Source organism: Eptatretus burgeri, chromosome 18 (assembly GCF_056783735.1).
Source record: "Eptatretus burgeri isolate ZD-2024b chromosome 18, Ebu_testis_v1, whole genome shotgun sequence".
In the NCBI taxonomy this organism is placed as follows: domain Eukaryota; kingdom Metazoa; phylum Chordata; class Myxini; order Myxiniformes; family Myxinidae; genus Eptatretus; species Eptatretus burgeri.
In genome coordinates this window covers 47838491-47861507 of record NC_140978.1, presented here as the reverse complement: position 1 = coordinate 47861507, position 23017 = coordinate 47838491, and the positions used below count along the sequence as shown (strand labels likewise).

Genomic DNA, 23017 nt, shown 5'->3' with positions numbered 1-23017 from the left:
TCCCTGTGTCGTAAGAGGCGACCAGGGTTGCGTCAGGAAGGGCATCCGGCGTAAAACATGTGCCAAATCACTGCGAATCATACGGATGATCCGCTGTGGCGACCCCGAACGGGAGCAGCCGAAAGAAGAAGATGTATATATATATATATATATATATATATATATATATATATATATATATATATATATATATATATATATATATATATATATATATATATATATATATATATATATATATATATATATATACACAGGATTGTTTTTGTGAAGGAGATGTAATTCTGGTTAGTGTTAGGAATGGCTGAAATGTTTCCACTAGTTTTACTCAATTAATTTATAAAAAGATGTGTCATAATGAGCATTGTTGTGAAGAAATACTGGAATGAAAGAGGGAAAGTTTAGGTTGTTGTACAAGTATACGCACACGTACAGCAACACGCACACAGACACGTACAGCAACACGCACACAGACACGTACAGCAACACGCACACACACGTACAGCAGCACGCGCACACACACACGTACAGCAACACGCACACACACACACACGTACAGCAACACGCACACACACACACACGTACAGCAACACACACACACACACGTACAGCAACACGCACACACACACGTACAGCAACACGCACACACACACGTACAGCAACACGCACACACACACGTACAGCAAAACGCACACACACACACGTACAGCAACACGCACACACACACGTACAGCAACACGCACACACACACACGTACAGCAAAACGCACACACACACACGTACAGCAACACGCACCCACACACACACGTACAGCAACACGCACCCACACACACACGCGTACAGCAACACGCACCCACACACACACGTACAGCAACACGCACCCACACACACACACGTACAGCAACACGCACCCACACACACACACGTACAGCAACACGCACCCACACACACACACGTACAGCAACACGCACCCACACACGTACAGCAACACGCACCCACACACACACACGTACAGCAACACACACACGTACAGCAACACGCGCACACACACACACACGTACAGCAACACGCACCCACTCACACACACGTACAACAGCTCGCACACACCCACACACACGTCCAGAAACACACACGCACGCACACACACGTACAGCAACACGCACACACACACGTACAGCAACACGCATACACACACGTACAGCAACACGCACACACACACACGTACAGCAACACACACACGTACAGCAACACGCGCACACACACACACATACAGCAACACACATACACACACCCACACACCCTACCACGCCGCACGCACGTCTCACAAATGGATGTTTTATAGGTTTGTTAAAATCTTTGTATGATACGTTTGAACCTGCTTTTGATAAGTTGATTACAGTTGATTTCTTGTTATTACAATATTTCAAATGTTGATTTAATCATTCTTTTTGTATGAAAGTACTTGAGACATCTATTACAAGGATATGTTTTACATTTTCTATTTTTTTGTTGTGATTTGGTTAATCTTGATAAATTTTTGATGAAAGCATAATGTGATTTTTCCTTTGAAGTAAAGTAGAGAAGGTCAATGTGGTTCATCATTTTTATAGTTTTTTTTGAACTATTGGATAAAAACAATTTTTGTTAACAATATGAATTCTTCAATTTCCTTCAGTGGAAGGGCTTTTAGTATATCTGGAAGAACAATTAAAGTAGCTCAAACAAAAGTTTCTCCTCTCCTTCAAGCAATATATTCAAAACTAGAAAAAGCAATGAAACAAGAAATTGGGTCAAAAAAGAAAAACCTTATGGATGAAGCTTTTGAAAGAATACATAAGACCATCAGCAATAAGCAAGGAGAAATTTGTATTTTTTTCAACAACCCTAAAGATGTAAATCATGATGAAATAAAGGATGTTAATATATCAGGTGAAATGACATTTCATTTATTTGTAGTTAAGGACCATTTTAAAATTACTTTTAATATAAAAAATGTAGTTGTTGAATCTGTCAATGAAAAAAAGTATATGGATATAGATGGTCATGTTTTTTTATACTAATTAAATATGAGTGATTATTCAAGTGAAGATTTTGAAGATTATGATAGTGATGATAGTATCTCTGTTGCAACACAAGACAGTTGGAACTGAGAGTTTGTGTTCAAACGATAGCTATGAAAGTAGTTTTATAGATGATTGTGAAAGCACCATTGAAAGTACCGAAGATGAATTTTATTTGAAGTTAAGTTTTACCACATAAATATGAATAGTATCCTAAATCCTGAGCCTCTTGAATTCCCTGATTCTTCATCTGACAAATTTGAGAATTGTCCTACATGTGATAGAGTGGGATTAAACACAGTCAAAAGTCCATAAACAATGTATATTCTGTGATTATCTTCTAATTAATGAAAATAAAAAAATACAAAAAGGAACATAACTGTTTCAAAATTACATCAAAAATCAATGACTTTACAAGATTAATGACAGAAATGAATGTTAAGTATGAGAGTGATAATACACCTTTTCTTACAAGAGAAGAGACTGAACAAATGACAGTAATGTTTCAGGGATTGATTGTGTTGATATCAGCACAAGATATTATTCACGATTGCCATTTTCAGGGAAATATCAACACAAAATATTGTATAAATATAACAATGGATTATGTTGAAATTAAACCTGAACTCAGGACAAAACAGTTTCTAAAAAAGCCTATAAAATTTTAAATAATTTATTTTCTAATTGTATAAATGAATGAGTTTTTTTTTACCCATTTGGGAAAATACAATAAAATTTAACAACCATAAAAATCTTCCAAATTCATTAAGATGTCTCACAGTTTGTTCAAGCAGATGTGGACAAATCTGCCTGCTTTTAAAGATGCTCCTTAAGGCCCGGTCACACCTTGACGTTTTAGCCAGCGATGGCAATGTATTAAAATGTATCTAAAACGCTGGCTTACGTTGAACTTTTGATGTTTTTTTTAAAGATTCGGACGTATACATAACGACTTGGTCTTATGTATAACGCATTGGTAACAACACAGAACGTTTTGTTGTGTTATAGATAACTTATACCAACGAATGCTGAACCTGTTGTCGGCCTACACAACCGATGCCCAACGATAGTCTAACTTAGGCATAGCGCATTGCACGCATCGCCGACGATGTCGTGACGTAGCCTATTAAAAGGCTGACTCACAACAATTCGAATCATAACTGCCGTAGAAATGGAAGTGTCAACATCGCGGTCACACCTTGGCGATCTTGCCAGCGTATGCCGACCTAAGAAAAATCTGTCTAAAACTTTGGGGCACGTCAAATACGGTATGAGTAAGTTTGGTATACGTGAGTACAACGCTAAAGTACGCTATCATACGTCGTAGTAAGTAGAGTACGTCAAGAAATTTTAAACATGTTCAAAATTTTACGATGTACTTGGCGTATGACACACGTTCCGCATGCGATGGGGATAAGTTTTACACACGATATGTGGACGCTTACACACATCCACAAAGGCTACTCATAAGTCGAAACACGTCGCGGTAATGTCTTTTTTACGCGAAACTTATTTCTAACTTATGTTTGACGTGCTTTGAACCAATTCTTTACGTAGTCCCAACAACATCGACAACACACGCTGGGGTTTGGAAATTTGAAGCGTTTCTTCTGAACGTGTTAAAACGCTCAAACTCGACTATTTTAAATAGACGCTGCCGATGGACAATTGGAATCATAGCCAAGCTAGACATCGAAGTGTGAACATCCTCGTCATGCCGAAGAAAAGTTTGAAGAATGCTGCAAATAAGTGTCCTGGCCGTGGCCGTGGACGCTGACGCAAGGACGATCCATTATACCGACGTCTTTCAGCCTATGAGTAACTTAAAAGTAACGTCTGTCGACGTGTGGCAACGATCGCGTAACGTGCCAACAACACGTTAATCATAGGTTAGAAATAAGTTTCGGGTACGCTAAACATTACCTCGGCGTGTCTCAACTTATGATTAACTTACAAGTAGCATGTGTTAACGTCTGTCAGCGATCGCAGACCGTGCATACAACTTGTGGCCAGCGTAGCGGAACGTGTGAGTCATACGCCGGCATACGTCGTGAAATTTCAAGCATGAAAAAATTTGAGGACAACCAAAAAGTACAACGTTTAAAGCCAACGTACAACGACGTATGGCAGTGTTTTTCAGCGTGCTCTCAATGTTATCAAAACTTACCCATAACTTATTCAACGTGTGCCAGCGTTTTAGAAAAAAAATTCAAAAATCGGCATACGTTGGCTAAAACGTCAAGGTGTGACCGGGCCTTTACTCACAACTTTTTCGATTTTGATTAATTATTTAATAATTTTCGCAAAGTCAAGTTTCAACCTGAGTATCAACTACTCTCACAAGGTTTTAATGCAGGTCTTCAAAAAGAAGACATAATTGGTTTATTTTATGCTTCAAAACAAACTAAATTATGATACCATTGAAGATATAATACAACTCTTTTTGTGATACACCAACATGTAAAAATAAATCAAAACCTATAACTTATATTCTTCGTGATAATACGGATGATATACTTTCACTCCAAGACTTAGATCAAAGAAGAACCTCGTTATCTTTGATGATTGTGTTAATGAGAGAAACTAAATGGTTATGGATAGTTATTACACAAGAGGGAACCATGTGACCATGTGACGAACCATGTGACCTATGACATCATAAATGTACATTCTGCCTCCAATCCTGTAGTGGAATACGTGTGTGAAGTTTCGTATTAATCGGATAAGGGACATTTTTCTATCCAAGATGGCCACCAAACCATGTGACTTATGATGTAATAATTTTTACTATCAATGCAGACATGATGGAAGATGATAGTTGCAAATTTTCACTTCGATAGCTTATGTGATTCCAGAGAAAACATTATTTAATATCTTCTTGTCATTTTATTTATCTTAGTCAATCATACTTTCAACTCCCTCGTCGCTCAATAATAAGTAATGCTAATACTTTTATTTTCTTCAAGTTAAGTTCAAGAGATATAAATAATTTTTTTTTATAGGCAATTGTTCTACGTTGTGTCGTAAAAAATAATTTGAAGAGTATATGAAATGCACGACTGGAAGATATAAATATATTGTTGTGAAACAAGATGAGATACTAAATGATATTAATTAATGTTATTTTTTAAGTAATTAATTGATATTAATCAATTAATAAATGGATGCAAAAGAAAGAGCAAGAATGTTTAAGGAGCATTAACAGTTAAAAAAACAACAGCAAGACATAAAGAAGAAACGCAGACAGAAACTAATGGGTGAAGAAGCGTTTGAAAGAAAACAAGAGAAATTTGTTTTTTAACAAATTTTAAAAACTCCTCAGCAAATGTCTATCGTTTCGATGATAGAATACACCCCTAAAAAACTTCAAATGATAAAATATTTCAGGCAAATGATAGAACAAGAACTCGAGGTTAAAGGAGAATTAGAATATGATGATAATGGATTATTTCAACAACCGAAAGAAACAAATCAACCTCCTGATTGTGTTGTGATGGCTCTTCAAAACAATGAATACTTAATAGATTCTAAAACCATAGCTGGTCTCATTCCAACAGAAGAATCAGCGATATTTAATAAAATTCCATACAAAGATATTTTATCCCATGTTAAATGAGTTTAATTTTCTCTCATGATGAAAATGAAAAAAAAATTAATTGTAGATACAGATGAAAATTATTTTTTGCTGATAAAGATGATAAAGTATTGTTACGAATTTGGAATTCGATTGCACACAACATACAGGTTCCTTTAGTCAGCTATGTCGATAAGTGCTTGTTCCCTCGATAGCTCACCTTCCATTGTTTAAATGTTCAGAAATCGATTAGATGTGCTGCGGATCGATTTAATAGTTATGGAACGAACAATGGAGACATCCCTCCCCCTCTTCTGCGAAGAGCAAGAAGAACCCTGCCGTCCCATGACTCGTGATGTCAACAACTCCCTCCCACCCGTGGCTGAGCGGGGGATGGAGCACGAGGGCATGAGTCATGAGTCACGCCGGGAGTGGGGGAAGGGCGGGAGAAGGATAAGAGGAGATCTTTTCTTTTGTTCGTAGGCAGAGTTGGAGAGGGCAGAGTTGGAGAACGGAGTTGAGAGTTGTCGTTCAGCAGACCGTCGGGTCCTGCTTGGCTTGCGTTAGGGTTGAGGCCTTCGGAAGCTTTTTGCTTCGGCTGGCTCAGTGAGCTTCGGCTGAGGCCTGGCTCGGGAGGAGGCTTTTTGGAGGCTTTTTGCTTTGATGGTTCCGTGAGCTTTGGCTTCTGCTTGGCTCGGGAGAGCTTTTTGCTTCAAGCTGCCCTGTTTGGACGAAAGTTAAGCCGGTCGCTCGGCTCGAGCTGCGAGTGGTGGCTTCTTCTTCTTGGTTCGTGGAGCTCTTTGTTCTCCATTTTGGTTCCCGGCTTGGTGTGACTCATCGACCTCTTCGTGGAGGTGGTTCCTCGGGGAAGTGACGCATTGACGAAGGATCGGCGCCTCATCTCACCAGCACGTGTTGAGAAGCGCGGGAGGATTCGCGGAGCTCAGGAAGGATCGCAGCTCACAGCGATTGGATCCAGCTCGCTCTCGCTGGAGCCCGGGCCCGAACAACTTGAAGACCACACGAGGTGGAGAGGTTCGAGATAGGTTCTGGGTTTCAGCTCACCTGTCCTCCGAGCTGGAGCCCGTTATTAAAGGCCTCTGCCACCATTTCTTGGGTGTGCGTGTGTGTGCGTACGTGTGTCCGTGGGCCCATCTATTAAGTAGGAAATTGTTAAGTGCTTTGTGTGCTGTAAATGTTTGCATTGCATTTCGTATAGACGGTCGTAGTTCTTTTGTCGTGCTTTTGTTGCTTGTATAATTAACCTCCGCCATCTTCGAAGATGGATGGAGGTTACTGTTTTCACCCCTTTCTCTTTGTTTGTTTGTTTGTTTCTTTGTGAACAGTATTACGGAAAAACTCCTCGACGGATTTCGACGAAACTTGGTGGGGATGTTAGGTATGGTCCAAGGATCATGCCATTAAATTTTGGACTTGGTCCCCCCCCCCCATAAAAAAATTGAGAATTTTTTTTTTTGCATTTCTTTTTTTGCATTTCTACACGTTTTAAGTGATTTCCAACCCCCCCCCCCCCCCGGCAAAAATTGTTAGAGAAATTTTTTTTTTGCATTTCTACATGTTTTAAGTGATTTCCAACCCCCCCAAAAAATTGTTACCCCTCCCCCCCCCCCCAAAAAAGAAAAATTTTTTTTTTTTTTTGCATTTATACATGTTTTAAGTGATTTCCAACCCCCTCCCCCCCAAAAAAAATAATTGTTGGAGAAAAAAAAAATTTTTGCAACTTTTTTTTCAACAAAATTTTGATTTCTTTTTTTTTGCATTTCTACATGTTTTAAGTGATTTCCAACCCCTCCCCCCCCCTCCCAAAAAAAAATGTTGGAGAAAAGAACTATAACTGTCAGCACTGTTGACATATTTAATGAATAAGATATAAGCTTCACTTGAGTGACCCAGCAGTATTGGTGGCGGAGGTTTTGCACTCTCCCGAGTGCTCCCCCCCTAGTCGCATATGTGTTTTGCCTTGTTTAATTGCATACGTGCTTTATTATAATAAATGTCCTTGTGTGAATGTAAACCTGTTCGTTGCGTCCATTCCCCCATTGAAATGCCATCTTGTATTGCGGAATATTAGTTGGTTTTCAAATAGCCGGTAAAGTGATCAGGTCCAACGGGACTGCGCAATAATACCCCGCTCGGTTATCCCAAAAGGAAGCGAGCTGCTTAAGCGGCTCGTTTCCAAGTGGTCTCGAGGTACAATCTCTCGGTAACCTACCCGCGCGAATAATTAGGCAAATCGAAGATTTGGCGATCAGACCCTGTAGTGCGGTAGAGTGCGGACAAGGTTGTGGTGTGCTTAAAAACATACCCGTGGCTTGTTTCCGGCGTTGATCCGGAAAGCCGCGACTGGATTGTCCGTTCGGTGGGCGAAGCGACCGCTATTGGTTAGACGCGGTCGTTCGAACTCCGACGGGCGGGAAATCTTCAACAGTATTTATATTTATAGACAACAAAATGGTAGAATACTACCACTGAATGTTGGGTGACTATTTAACAAGTCTTCATTGAAACAAGTGTGTTTCAGAGAATATATATGAGATTTATAATTATATTCCGACTTTTTCAACCTTTAAATGAGAAGCACAATCCTTAGTTTTAATTTCATGAGTGATCACACATCTCCGTTCCCATACCCACTACAACTTGACACAACAAAATAATATGAGGCATCTTTATTGTCTATGGAAACTTATAATACAACTTCTCTCTATTTAGCGGGCGCATCCGAGATAAACTTATAATACTTATATACCTTGTATATAACTAATATATAACTTATAATACCTTGTTTAATATCACAGAGAAAGATGACAAGTTTAGTTATAATCCGGGGAGCGGATACAAAACGATAACAGTTTCACCAGGAGCACATGAGATTTCTCAAATATCTACTGAAATTGCTTGCCTTATGAAAGAACAGGGTGATGAACCCAAAAATATTGTTATAGATATTCAAAAAGAAACTACAAAATCAATGATTAAACTTAATAATAACGACATGGTTGATTTCACAATTGATAATTCATTCAGAGAATTATTGCATTTCTCCTCAAAAAATATTGAAATTAATGGAACGTTTTATTGTGATAATGTCATTCAAATATCCTCAGGTATAAATTCAGTATTAATTGACTGTGATTTGATTGATGGTGCTTATAATGATGGAGCAAATGAGCAAATGAGATGGAATAAGAGCAAATGCAATATTTCATTCAACGCATATTCAACCGCAATCGGTTATAAATTCAATATGGAACTGAAAAATATGGTTTATCTACCCGTGTCTGGAAAAACCATGTGGAGAGTAAATTTTAGGAGAACCGATCAAGATAATCGTACGATTTATTTTGATGGAGAAATTATATCTATCAGAATTCACCGACGTGAAGTTTTCCATTAATTAAATACTCTGGTTATTGTAAGGAAACATGAGTTGGGGAAATATATATAATATTTACGGGGGATGGGATGTTCCTTTCCCCATACTATAGCAGGAGGAGAGATACTATACTATAAGGGTGAAGGTATGTATCTTGGTAGAGGATACTATAAACCGAAGAGACAACAGTGTGGAGGACATTAATTTAGAAAAAAAAGGAGATGGGATAATTGATACTCTCATGGGTATAGGTTCAACTATTCTTAAACATAAAGACCTAATTGGTTCAACTGCTTCTGCTGTGGGAAATGTAGCGGGTGTTATAAAGAGTATAAAAGATGCTCAAAGGGAATCCCATAAATTGCAAGCAATAAAAGAAATTAAGAAAGGTAAAATTCCATTGTCTCCCCAAGAACGACAGAAAAGAATTCAAATACCTGGATCAGGGTTTCAAAATTTTAACATCTTTTTTTTTTTTTTAAACTAAATTAAGTATGGAAGCATTATTTGATAGTATCTATGATTTGGGTGATTCCATTCTCATCTCAAACTCTAATAAAAAGAAGACTACTTTTTTTTTTTTTTTTTTTTTTTTTTTTTTTTATACCTTGGTCGAGGCTCGTATGAGAGCTAACACACAACTCACAGCAAGGAGGCATGAGACAAGAGGGGCTGGAGTGGAAGGGACAAAACATTGGGGAACAGACACAGGTGAACTGTGGAAGGGAGAGGGATGGGGATGGGACGGGGAACATGGCGAGGGGAAGATGGACATTAAAGGGACTTTCAGGAAGGAAAGCAGGAGAATTGAAGGAAGTGGGCTTGGGTGGATTATCGGGGTAGAAAAGATCGAGGATTTGGATGGGGGAAGATAAGAGGTGGTGGTGAACAGCTGTTTTGAAAGCCTGAAGGGAAGAATGGGAAAGAATAGAGTGAGGAAGTTTATTCCAAAGGCGGGAAAAAGAGGAATGAAAGAGTGAAGATGAGCAGTGATTCGTGATTTTGGTAGTTTTACCAGAAGGGGGTTGTTGGCGGACCTTGAGCGCCCTGTGGAAATGTGGTTGGGACAAATCGCAGAGAGAGCAGGGGGGCAAGGCTGGAGAGGAGTCGGTAGAAGACAGAAAGACCACCGACCAACCTGCGGTGATTGGAGTGAGAGGCCCAAAGACTCAGCTTCATTGCGGGAGATGCCAATGATCTTAAAAGCCCTGGTTTCGACAGCGTGAAGTCGAGAAAGGTGGGAGGCAGGAGCACCAGCCCAGAGGGGAGAGCAGTACTCCATCAGGCTACGGACAAAAGCTTTGTAAGTGGTCAGGAGCTCAAGAGGGCCGAGGAAGGACTTTGCACGACGGAGGATTCCGAGTCGGCGACTGGCTTTTGAGGCAAGGTTGGAAATGTGACTTTCCCAGGAAAGGTCATGGCAGATAGTGAGACCCAGAAGCTTGAAAGAAAAGACTTCTTCCAGAGGATTGTTGAGAAAGTGGATGGGGGGGTTTTGTAAACGGTCCTTTCGAAGAGACATAGTGAGAGTGTGAGATTTGTCTGGATTGAAAGACATGTTCCACGTGTTGGACCAGTTTGTGATTTTATCCAGATCTGCAGTGAGCGAAGAAGCTGCTGCTTGCCGGTCTGAGGGATGACAGATGGTACGGCAGAGGGTTGAGTCATCGGCAAAGAGAAATAGAGGATTTTCCAGAGAGTCCGAGAGATCATTGATGAAAACCAGAAAAGAACAGGGCCCAGAACGCTACCTTGAGGAACTCCAGCCTGCACAGGAAGAGGGGATGAAAGAACTCCATTTAGGGCCACACGTTGACTGCGACAGGAGAGGAAGTCTGCGAGCCATGAGTGGAGATGGCCTTGAATACCATGGGAAGAGAGTTTGGTGAGTAGGGCAGGGTGCCAGACTGTGTCAAAAGCACGTGATATGTCCAGGGATACGGCTCGGATTTCCTGTCTGGCATTGAGGACCTCCATCCATTGATGGGAGAGCAGTAGCAGCATATCTAGGGTAGAGTGACCTGGTCTGAAACCAAATTGATGATTGGAAATCAAGCCATTGGAGAAGAGGAAGGATTTCATGTCTGAAGCGATGATGGATTCCATAACCTTGCTGATGATTGGGAGAAGGCTGATTGGTCTATAGTTACAGGGATCTGTTTTTGCACCTTTTTTATGCAGGGCAGTGATGTTAGCAGATTTCCAAGCAGATGGCAGATGACCTTGGGAAAATGAGAGGGTGAATAGAACAGAGAGAGGGTGAGCAAGAGCAGAAGAGCAGGCTTTGAGGACACGTGGGCTGATGCCGTCTGGACCGGTTGCAGAATCTGACTCGAGGTTTGAAAGCAAGCTCTCCACCTTGTCAGGAGAAAAGGATACAGAGTCCAGGGACAGTTGGGTGCGACTGGGTAAAGTGGGTAGAGATTGTGATGGGTTTGGGACACAAGATTTAGCTGCAAACACCGAGTTTAGACATTCAGCTTTATCACGTGTGGAATCAGCAGTGCGGCCATTTGAGGTAAGGGAGGGGATGGAGGGGGAACATACACCAGAAACAGATTTGATTAAATACTTCATTTGATACTTCAAGGTAAATGCTATAAAAGGAACAGACTGTAATACAAATGAAGCAAAAAGTTTGTTTATTTATTAATCTAAACTAAAATTTATCTTTCTCATAAATATATGAGTGGTTTAAAGAATTTGCAAAGAATACATCAAATGTTGTAAAAGATTGATCATGTGTTATTTGTTTGAGAGATGAATTTACAAAGTTGTCCAACAATACAAAGAATATCTTTATGAATTTAGAAGATAATGTAATTAGTCTGGGAGCTAACAGAGATTTGTATTACATCTTGAGTACAAAAGGTTTGAGAGCGAAACTCATCAGATGGTGGGATGGCGACCTCTGAATGACCATTCTTAAGTTTTCCAATTGGTGCACTAAGTAGGGGGCACTGCTTGAAGTACCCGCCAAAGTCAGTTTAAATTACATTTTTGAGTACATCGATCGAACTGGTGCCATAAGTTTCATTATGCCACTGTGATTACAGATGTGCCATTCTTAAGTGACGAATTTGGTGCAAAATATATTTAAGAATGGCCTAAAGAGGGTGCTACTTTTGGCACACTCTCTCTATCGAGTGCAGCCTGTGGCTGCTGGTTGCATCATTGGTTGGGAGGTGGCGATGCCGCTGATGCAGTGTCCCCCTTACCAGTACACTGGTGCTCATTTTGCTCACCTCAGAAGGATGACAGGCTGAGTCAACCTCCTGGTGTATTTTAATTCAGCAGCCAACGGGGTTTGAACTCAGGACCATAGGATCCCAAGCCGCCACCCTAACCACTAAGCCAACACCAGGCTTTTTGGCACGTTTAAAACACATCTCTAGTACATCAATGAAACTTTGTGGAAATATTCTTTTGACGTTCCTAATGAAGGATCAGTCATTCTTAAGTGACCCTTTTAGTGCAAAACCCCTTTAAGAATGGGCCACAGGCAAATACTTGTTTCTGGGAAATTAAGATCAATGGAGAGCAGGTCATGGTGAAACAAAGATCATTTCATATCGAATATTTATATTGTTCCTTGTAATTAAACCATGCTGTAATGCTGCTTTCGCAAGATTAGAGCTGCTTGGTTGAGGAGTTGTTCTTCGGACTCTGCATAGTCATAAGCCACACGTATGGAATCATCAGCAATTGCTGCATTGTAAAGAATACTACCCATTTTCTTACCTGCTGGACTCTGCACCTTGATTTTGGACCCAAATTTATTTGTTAGATTTTGCATCAGGTGTGTGTGTGTGTGTGTGTGTGTGTGTGTGTGTGTGTGTGTGTGTGTGTGTGTGTGTGTGTGTGTGTGTGTGTGTGTGTGTGTGTGTGTAACATAAATGTTAAGACAAAAAATAAGGTACAAGATAAAATAAGGGTTGGGAGGTCTTAATGGGCTACCGCCACCTTTTTTACTCGTATATAAAATGATAAAACCAAGCAATAACCAAAACCAAACTATAAATGAAAAAAAAAACGTACACCACACGCACAACACATGCTCCACACACACAAAAGCAAACATCTACATGCACACATCTACACTGTTGTCATTCCGATCAAAAGTAGTTTGGCACTGTTGGGTGCATTTTGTGATGTTTTGATTCTGCATCACGACAACCAAGCTCACTAATTTTCAATGCACATCATTGTACTTTTATGTGTACCTCAATAATCCTTCTTGTTACTGTTTTGTCACCTGCATGTAAAAGCCACAAGCTGAAGATGGCTGTGAAAATGCAATTTGAATATGGTACAGTCCAACACTTGCCAGCTGAGAGAGAACACCATGAGCGGACCCTCCATGTGGATCCATTCTCATATAGCCAGCAAAGTTATGTCCAAGAGCAACGTATGTATTTGTGTACACGTCATTCTTGTCATACTAACCCTAATTATGTTTCCTTTTTTTGTGTGCAGTGTGTAAGGAGCTTGTACATGTATTTTTAAGGGCTGGGTAATCGGCTGCGAGCACGACCGCTAGGTGGAGCAGTAGGGTCGACTTTACCGAACACCCGGAATCTAGTTCGTACCATTTGGAAAACTCCGAGAGGTACGGGTCCCTTACAGGACCGTGAATCGTCAATAATTCCACCACGTGGGACAGGGTTATTTGCCAAACTTCAAAATACCTAGAGACCCACGTGGCGAGCTACCAAGTATTCATACCCTCGACGGAACTCGAACGGGACAAACCGTTTCCGTGTTCGACCCGTGCGTGACCAGAGTGGATGGTCACCGATCTTCCGTCGGTCAAAATGCACACCACTCCGGCAACAACGGCCTTTTTTAATTCTCCCAACACACACCGTGTTAAACCAATGAAGGACGCACAAAAACGAGCTGATACATTTAACAGGGGATTTATTTACAATAGGGAAAGGGGGACACAGAGCAGAATTAACACTGACTATATTCATGCAATATACAAAGCGCAAGCACTTAACAATTTACTACTTAAAGACGGGGCCCCAGACACACACACACACACACACATACATACACACTCACACACATACACACACACACACACACTCACACACACACACACACACACACACACACACACACACACACACACACACACACACACACACACACACACACACACACACACACACACACACACATACACATACACATACACATACACATACACATACACACATACACATACACATACACATACACATACACATACACATACACATACACATACACATACACATACACATACACACACAGATACCCAGACAGACATGGACCTTTCCACCTCGTGTGGTTTCGCCGAGCCGATTCGGTGGGACTTGAACCCGCAGCTCGATGCAGCTGCAAACACCGGGTCTGGAGGCAGCGCCAGGCTCCAGCACGCAGCGAGACCCGAGCCAGCGACAATATCTCAAGCGAACCAGAACATCACCCGAGATCTGCGTTCCACGCTCCAGTAGACCAGATGCTTCCGACACCGCGCCGTCCCATCTATTCTCTTGTCGTTCGAGGGAGGAGCTTCTCTTCCCGACCACTCGCCTCCCGATTGGACGAGGGGTCCTCACGCGACTCGTGGCGGCCTCCCGATTGGACGAGGGCACGCGTGTCATCCTCGCCCTCCGCTCATTGGCTGGAGCTTCGAGCCGAAGCGATGGAGGCTCCGCCCACCACCTCGCCTTTGGCCGCGTGCCTAATGGCGATCGTGCTGCGCCGGAAACGGGGTGGGTGAGACGCCTGCTCCTTGCCGATTGGCTTAGAGGGATTCCATGCCTATGTTAGGCTCCGCCCACACGCGCGCTTGCTGGCGACTGGTCGAGTGGGGGAAGGTGGCGTTGTTGTAGTGGATGTAGTAGTAGTAGCTGTAGTTGTGAGTGATGTAAAATCCTAACTATCAAAATAACTCTACAGCACATGAACATTTAATTCCCATTAGACTAGGGACGGGACCCTAACTGGAAACACTCACTTACTGATATAACTGTTCTATAAGTACTGCTGTCTGTCTCTGTGCACAAGGCTTCTAAATTCATAACACTACCCCCTCCCCTTTATACAGACTCGTCCCGAGTCGTCAAAATTTTCGTGTGACCAGCGTGTGTAAGTTCTCCCCTAGTACGATTTACCTACGGATCCCTGAGTGCGACATTTATTTATTTATTTTATACATGTCCCCAAAACAAATAACCTAATGTGCTGCGTAACTAACGAACAGACTCATACAGACGACTTAAATAAGATTGCCGGCGCTAAGACAGACACACAGGTGGGTTAAACTTATTTACAATCTTAAGTAATATTTACACTAACCATGGCTCAGGACCTGTCATCTGTGGGAAAGAAGGCACAATAATGTCTGTGATTTTTGTGTGGGTGAGTGCACAGCAGTTGCTGAAGGTCAGTCATCCTCAGGGCCTGCTCAAAAGGTCCCCCTTGAGTGTTTCAGTGAACCTTCTTTTTTTATTCCTTTCATACCTTCAGCTGCTGGAGGCAACTCACCCTAACACGGCAGGCCATGCGCCATCCCACAGGCCATTTGAAGTGGCCTTTATGCAAGAAGAAAGACGTGACCAGGCTGCTTAATGCAATCGCTGACCCATTTGAATGAATGGCTGGAGATGGATGCAAGAACACAAAAACGATGGATGCAAACGATGCATGGGCTGCACCAATGCAGTCCCCATGTGTGGCTGCCTGCAGGGCAGTCTTGGCAAAAAGTGGCGTTGTTGTAGTGGATGTAGTAGTAGTAGTAGTCGTAGCCGTAGTTGTGAGTGATGTAAAAATTCTAACTATCAAAATTAATCCACAGCGCATGAACATTTAATTCCCATTAGACTAGGGACGGGACCCAAACTAGAAACACTCACGTACCGATATAACTGTTCTATAAGGACCGCTGTCTGTCTGTGTGCACAAGGCTTCCAAATTTGTAACAGTATTACCTGCAGGATATGGACATTGGGAGTCATTGATGTACCTGAGCTAAATTGCAAGGACATTGGGAGACAATTGGACGTCATCAATGGTATATGAACATGGCATCCCATCATCACGAGCTTTGAACCAGAGGGGACCACCAAAAACAAATCTGTCATGTGAAGATTTTATGGCACTGTGTGTTTTGTATCTGTGTGGTATACCCATTAAGATAAGCACTCATTTTAAAACTATTTCAATAAGCTGAATATTGTTTGCCTTCATTACATTTGAAAACTTTTGCCTCTTCGTTTGTACATTTGGTCAGTACAAATGCAATTGTTGAATAGCATTTCTATTGGGAACTCCCCTGTTGGGAACTCCCTGGGATTCCCAGAAAAATTGCCATGCGAGGTTTTTCTCCTGTGAGAGGTTATTTCCAGCTGTTCTTTTCACTGACATTTCTTCTGATTGGCACATTTAGTTTACTATTCATTGCACTGTTTGTTTTTTTGTGTGCTTTGTCATTCTTTCAGTTTCTCTGAATGTATTTTTTGTATCCTGGTTCCATTGGGGATTCCCCTGTGGCTACGCTATCCAGGATTTCCCCAAATATGTAAAACGTAGCATTGGGACGTTCTCATGCATTCACCTGCCTTTATTCTGATGTAGATATTTGTTTAAACTTGTGCTCCAATTGCTCCTTTTTGCTCCATTTTGCTTCTTTGTATTATTAATCTTGCCGAAATTTTCGGCAAGATTGTATCAGTCGGTAAGTTAGTTAGTTTGTTTATTTATTTATTTGTTTGTTTATTTGTTTGTTTGTCACTTTGTTTCATAAACGTGTTTGTCGTCGCCTATTTTTCGCCTTTAAATCGCTCTGTAGAGCGCAATTCTCATTGAAATCTCTTGTGGTTACACATATCATAGTATTATTGGAATACCCTTCAGCACACATAATGGTCAAGGTCAAAGGTCAAGGTCACTTTGTGGTAAATCATGGAGTTCAGCGAAACCCTAATTTTGGGAGTAATTTTTGATTGAATCTTCTCAAAACTTTGTAGGAATGCAGCATATGGTTTAGCGCTCAGCTGATAAGTTTTTGGTGGAGATCGGCCTTGACCTTCATGGTTAGCGCCTGAGGTCGAAATGTTTTGACCCCAAGGTCAATTTTTCAAATCTTAGGTACCATATCGAGTAATACCTCATATGAAAGCCCTTGATGAGCGCTTTCCAGATCTGTAGTTTGTCAAGGAACCAAAAATGCTTCCTGCGATAACAGAACGTTCTCCAGCATCCATATATTATTGGTAGTTTTCAATCTTAAGATTAATCTTTAGATCATTATCAATAGACTCTTTCCACAAGTCTCTATACGCCGAGCGATAGACTCTGATCAATGTGTCACAAGTATTTGTTTCAGTTTGCGCTTCACGTGCTTCGGTTCGGCAAGATATTTCGTTCTATGAACGAAATTCTGGTTTGTAGTTTATTTCTTTGTTTCATACATGAGTTTAGGCAAGCTAAAGTGAGCTTGATAGTTTGAGAAAAAGCTTGCAACAGTATTTGAAGGTTGGGCAACTCCATGTCCAGCATGATGTGGAATGTCTTGAGCTGATTGAGCGAGTGTTTCTGAATAGAAAAAGCAGCGTGGCAAGCTGCACCAGTGAATCTGTACAATAAAAAGGCAATGGATGTGTGTGTAGCTTGGGATATCAGAGTAGATGTACAAGGTGCTGCTCTTTTGATTACATCTAATGAAGAAGAGCATTCTCGTGTCAAAGTGATATTCCGAGATAAATCTGTAAAAACTTAAACTGCTTTCAGAATCCTGCCACCTATATGGTAAGGGAAACATTTATGGCAAATTACAGCTGCTCATCACATCATTGAAGCATACTCTTTTGTTGCAATTTCCTATCTAATCGCCTGCCTCCTCCGCGCTCTTTTTCTTCCTACTCACGTCACGCCCATCAATCATCTGCCTCGGGAGCATGACTTCGCCCCGCTGTCACCCTTGGAGGTGAGGCTTCTTGCATACTTGGTCATATTATAAAAACGCAATTCTTCCATTGCTCGTTTGAAATACAAAAAAACATTGGAATAAGTCACAGGAGGCAATTACATACTGGAGGAAATTATCCTTAATCCCTATCTAATTAACACCGGTCCTAACTCTGGGCCCACGACTGTCCACCTGCCTGACAGTTATCGCATGGTGCTCAGACCCTCTGGCCAGCGGCCTTGATGCCTCCCATCGGGCAGCAGTGTCGGCAGCCTTTTTGAGGTTTTCCGGTCGAAATGTCATCAGCAGGGCTCCGGCGTCGATGCCCATGAGGGCATGGATAAAGTAGTCCAGAACAAGGTCTTCCTGGTGGGGTGCTGCCATGTTTGCATGCGCGATCCCCACTGCGTGGCGAATGTCATAAGCCAAATCCCCTGTTGTTTCATTCGGATTTCATTTTCGCCCGATGAGCTGAGCTTTAACAAGCTCGCTCTGCTGTTATACACCAAATCGATTGTTTCGGGCCGATCGGAGGCCTGCCAACGTCATTGCTCCCGTCAGAGCATAGTGGTCAGGACCTCAGCCGCCGTGCCGGGCAGTGCCACCATGAGATGGATTCCACTCTCGTCCGTGCTCCCGCCATTACCCTTGTACACGTAGTCAAATAGTGCCAAATACGCCGTCAGGTCGGTCTTCCCGTTGTACGGAGCTAACGGCACTGTCTGGCCTCCTGGGTTCCTCGCCCCACTCACCAGTCCTTGAGGGACCAATGCATGGGCGGACCCTCTAGATTAGAGAGGTGGGTTACACCTGCGGGGCCCAAGCCACTCGCCCAGACAATTCGTCAACCCCATCTGGGTCGATGCGCGTCCCGCACCCCCTCGCGCACTTATTCACGCCATGTTACTCGCACTCTGCACACACTCTGGCATAATCATTCTGGGGACTTGTGTTAGCCCAAGAGACCCCAGAGCTTCTACCCCCCCCCCCCAAAACTCAGCATGTACCTTTTAACATCATGCGCTTGCTCCACCTCACACAGCCTTATATTACCTTTACTGGACTCACCTGGTCGCGGTGTGCTTCGAGGGAGTGTATCCTCTCCCTTTGTTTCTGAAAGAGGTTATCCTGACCCTTACATCGGTTCTCAAGACATTCAACAAGCTCAATCTTAATGTCTCTTAAGTTTTCTTTGATTTGTGTTTGCCCCTCTTTTACCTCATGTAATTCATCCTTCACCCACTCCATCTCTTTTTGTGTCTCCGTTACGTCATTTAATTCATTCTTTATCTGCCCCACATCTTTTTGTGTCTCCGTTAATTCCTCCTTTGCAATCTTAAACCTCTCTTTGGTCTCGTCCTCGTATTTCTTAAATCGCTTGTTCATTTCTTGATTTTTTGTCTCTACTTTCCATCCCATTTCTTTAACCTTTTTCGTAATTTCTTCGTGTCTCGCCTTAAGGCCCTGTCACACCTTGACGTTTTAGCCAGTGTATGCCGACGTATGAAAAATTTGGCGAATACGCTGGCACACGTCGAATACGTTATGGTTAAGTTTTGTATACTTTAAGAGCACGCTGGCATACGTCGTAGTACGCCGAGCTCATCAACAAATTTTAAGCATGCTCAAAATTTTTCGACGTATGCCAGCGTATGACTCACACGTTCCGCATACGCTGGCCATAAGTTGTAGGCACGTTATGCGATCGTTGACACACGTCGACACACGTTACTTGTAAATTACTCATAAGTCGAAACACGTCGAGGTAATGTTTAGCATACCCGAAACTTATTTCTAACATACGAGTAACGTGCTTTGCACCTATGTGTAACGTATCTCCAACGCATATTGACATATGTAGACATATTTGACATCTTCTGGACGACCACAGAACTTACTGAACGTGTTTCTAACTTACAGCTACCGTATAATGGCGTATTGGCAGCGTTTAGGGGAATTGTTATATAAAAATGGGCTTCACAGGAGGAACCCGTCAGTGTTCCAGACTCCATGGGGTTTTTTTCTTTTTTTTTTTTCTTCGGCATGACTGTGATGTTGACACTTCGATTTCTAGTGCAGTTATGATTTGAATCGTTGAGCGGCAGCCTATTAATAGGCTACGCCACATGATCGTCGGCGATACGCTGCCGCGCTAGGCATAAGTTAGACTATCGTTGGGCATAGGTTGTGAACGCCGACAACACGCTAAGCATTCGTTGGTATGTTATCTATAAAGGTTATCGAAATGTTCTGTGTACGTTATGCATACATCCAACTCATTATTATATGCCCAAAACTGAAAAAAACATCAATAGTTCAGCATACGCCAGCGTTTTAGATACATTTTGTTACATTGCCATGCGCTGGCTAAAACGTCAATGTGTGACAGGGCCTTTACACTCCTCCTTTACGACACCCAATTCCCCCTTTGTTTCCTGCTGGCCTTGTTTTAAGTTTTGTATCGTGTTCGTGTTTTTACCAATCTCCATTATTAATTGCTCCTGTCCTTTCTTTATTTCTGTCATCCCCTGTCCAAGTTTATCTACTTCTCGCTTAACCGCACATTATGTTGTTTGCCACTTCATCCTTACCCGTCTTTATCACAGTCTAAACACCTTGCACATTCTCGTTCACCCCGTTCATTTTCTCACGAACTGTCTTGATCTCATCTGTCATGTTCTGGTCCATCCTTTGCATATCACCCTTTACCTCCACCAGCCCGACATCCAGACTTTGCTGACCCGCCTTTAGCTTTTCCAGCTCCGCCTTCAGCTCCCATTGACCTGCCTTAATTTCCTCCCTGATTCCATCCCCCATCACTCGCATGCCCTCAGCCAGTTTTTGCAATTTCCCATCCAATTTTCCTTGTATATCCCTGTTCATTTTTTTTCATATTACTCCTCTGTTGGTTTTGTCCTGCTTGTATATTCTCTTCCATTCTTTGCCTATTCTCTTCCATTCTTTGCATATTTCTGTTCTGTTGGTCCATCATTTGTTTCATCATTTTCCACATCTGATTCATGTCAAATGTCTTTGGTGAAGCTGATCTGCTACTATTGGGTGTGGATGCCATGGGGATCGCCATGTCCTCCATGAGGGGAATTTGATGGTGGGTGTCCTCAAGCATTGTTTCCTGTCCCGGTTGCCCACAAGGTTACCTCTGGGTATTGCTGCGAGGAACAATCTCCCTCAAAGCTGTCGTCCTGAGCCATGGATGCTTCTAAAATTGTTGGTTTAAAACTCACCTGGACCAGCTCGTTTTTTTCCGCCATGGTCCACACAAATATTGAAATAAGATTTGTATTCTAACCTGCTCTTAATTTTGGGGGTGCGTTAAGCACACCCCAGCTCCGAATCTCGCTCCTGACACCAAAGTGTTGCGGACCTGGGGTCGAGGGCAAAGATCACGAGGGGTGAACTACCTCGGGTTCCCACCAGACTCACCGGAATCGCAGGCCGTCATACACGAATAACTTTGTGACGCGACGGATCGCTAATCGATCGCCAATAACTCAACCACGTGACTTAGGGTCCTCCGTCTAATTCCGTTTACCTAAAGGTCACATGATCCAATTACCAGGGAACATGCCCTCGGAACGCACTTCTTAAACCGGATCACCTTACCAGATTAGATGCAGCTGAGCGGAACTGCCAAGCACGTACCAGCTAGTAAACTGGTCATCAGGGAATAACGACCCGGCTAAACTAGGGTGTGGGCCATGCTGGACCAATGAAAGAAAACACAAAAACGAGCTGGGAACATTTCTAGACAGTGCATTTATTTATAACCAAGTGAGGAACGGTATGTGGCACAGTGAATGGGGCTTTATTTTATGTACAGCAGGAGGGGATAGCAAGAAATTTGTGGGTTGGGGCAAAAGACAACAACTTACGAAAGCTGACAAAGAGCAGGATTAACCCGACTATCTTCTACATACTTACTTAATCTGAGACAGGCGCCATCTCTCTCTCTCTCTCTCTCTCTCTCTCTCTCTCTCTCTCTCCTCTCTCCTCTCTCCTCTCTCCTCTCTCCTCTCTCCTCTCTCCTCTCTCCTCTCTCCTCTCTCCTCCCTCCTCTCTCCCCTCCCCTCCCTCCTCTCTCCTCTCTCCTCTCTCCTCTCTCCTCTCTCCTCTCTCCTCTCTCCTCTCTCCTCTCTCCTCTCTCCTCTCTCCTCTCTCCTCTCTCCTCTCTCCTCTCTCCTCTCTCCTCTCTCCTCTCTCCTCTCTCCTCTCTCCTCTCTCCTCTCTCCTCTCTCCTCTCTCCTCTCTCCTCTCTCCTCTCTCCTCTCTCCTCTCTCCTCTCTCCTCTCTCCTCTCTCCTCTCTCCTCTCTCCTCTCTCCTCTCTCCTCTCTCCTCTCTCCTCTCTCCTCTCTCCTCCCTCCTCTCTCCTCTCTTCTCTCATCTCTCTTCTCTCTTCTCTCTTCTCTCTTCTCTCTTCTCTCTTCTCTCTTCTCTCTTCTCTCCTCTCTCCTCTCTCTTCTCTCTTCTCTCTTCTCTCTCCTCTCTCCTCTCTCCTCTCTCCTCTCTTCTCTCTCTCGCACATATGCACACACAGTTAGATCGCCAAGAAAGAGAGGGAAAGCTGAGGATAACCACCCTCAAAATACCTGGTGCAGTTGGCTGACCAACGCGGCCCGGGACGCTTCGGGAGGGGTAAGTAGGAAAGATACTGCTGTCTACGGTGTGGGATTGGGAGGTGTGATGTATGCGACGTGAGGGGTGCAGTGTCGTGTCAGCGGAAAATGTGATTGTGAATCAGTAAAGCGTTCTTTGTGCATCCACAGTAGATGGGATAGAGGGGTGTGTGTGTATATATATAGAGAGACAGACAGACAGACAGACAGACACACAGACACAGACACAGACACAGACACAGACACAGACACAGACACAGACACAGACACAGACACAGACACAGACACAGACACAGACACAGACACAGACACAGACACAGACACAGACACAGACACAGACACAGACACAGACACAGACACAGACACAGACACAGACACAGACACAGACA

The 23017-nt window shown here is 42.7% G+C and overlaps 1 protein-coding gene across 6 annotated transcripts in view; it reads left to right on the top strand.

Annotated features, from left to right (window-relative positions):
• PLRG1 (pleiotropic regulator 1) overlaps positions 1 to 23017 on the top strand; it is a 204895-nt gene that overhangs the window by 67490 nt on the left and 114388 nt on the right. For 4 of the 6 annotated variants that reach the window (XR_015053148.1, XM_085863547.1, XM_085863546.1 and 1 more), the window contains exon 3: positions 13300 to 13439. The exons of the other annotated variants lie outside the window; for them this stretch is intronic. Coding sequence is in view for 3 of the 4 variants with exons in the window: in XM_085863547.1 (XP_085719673.1) it covers positions 13300 to 13439 (140 nt within the window). In the remaining variant the exon portion in view is untranslated. The remainder of the gene's footprint in view (positions 1 to 13299; positions 13440 to 23017) is intronic. 6 annotated transcript variants of the gene reach the window in all.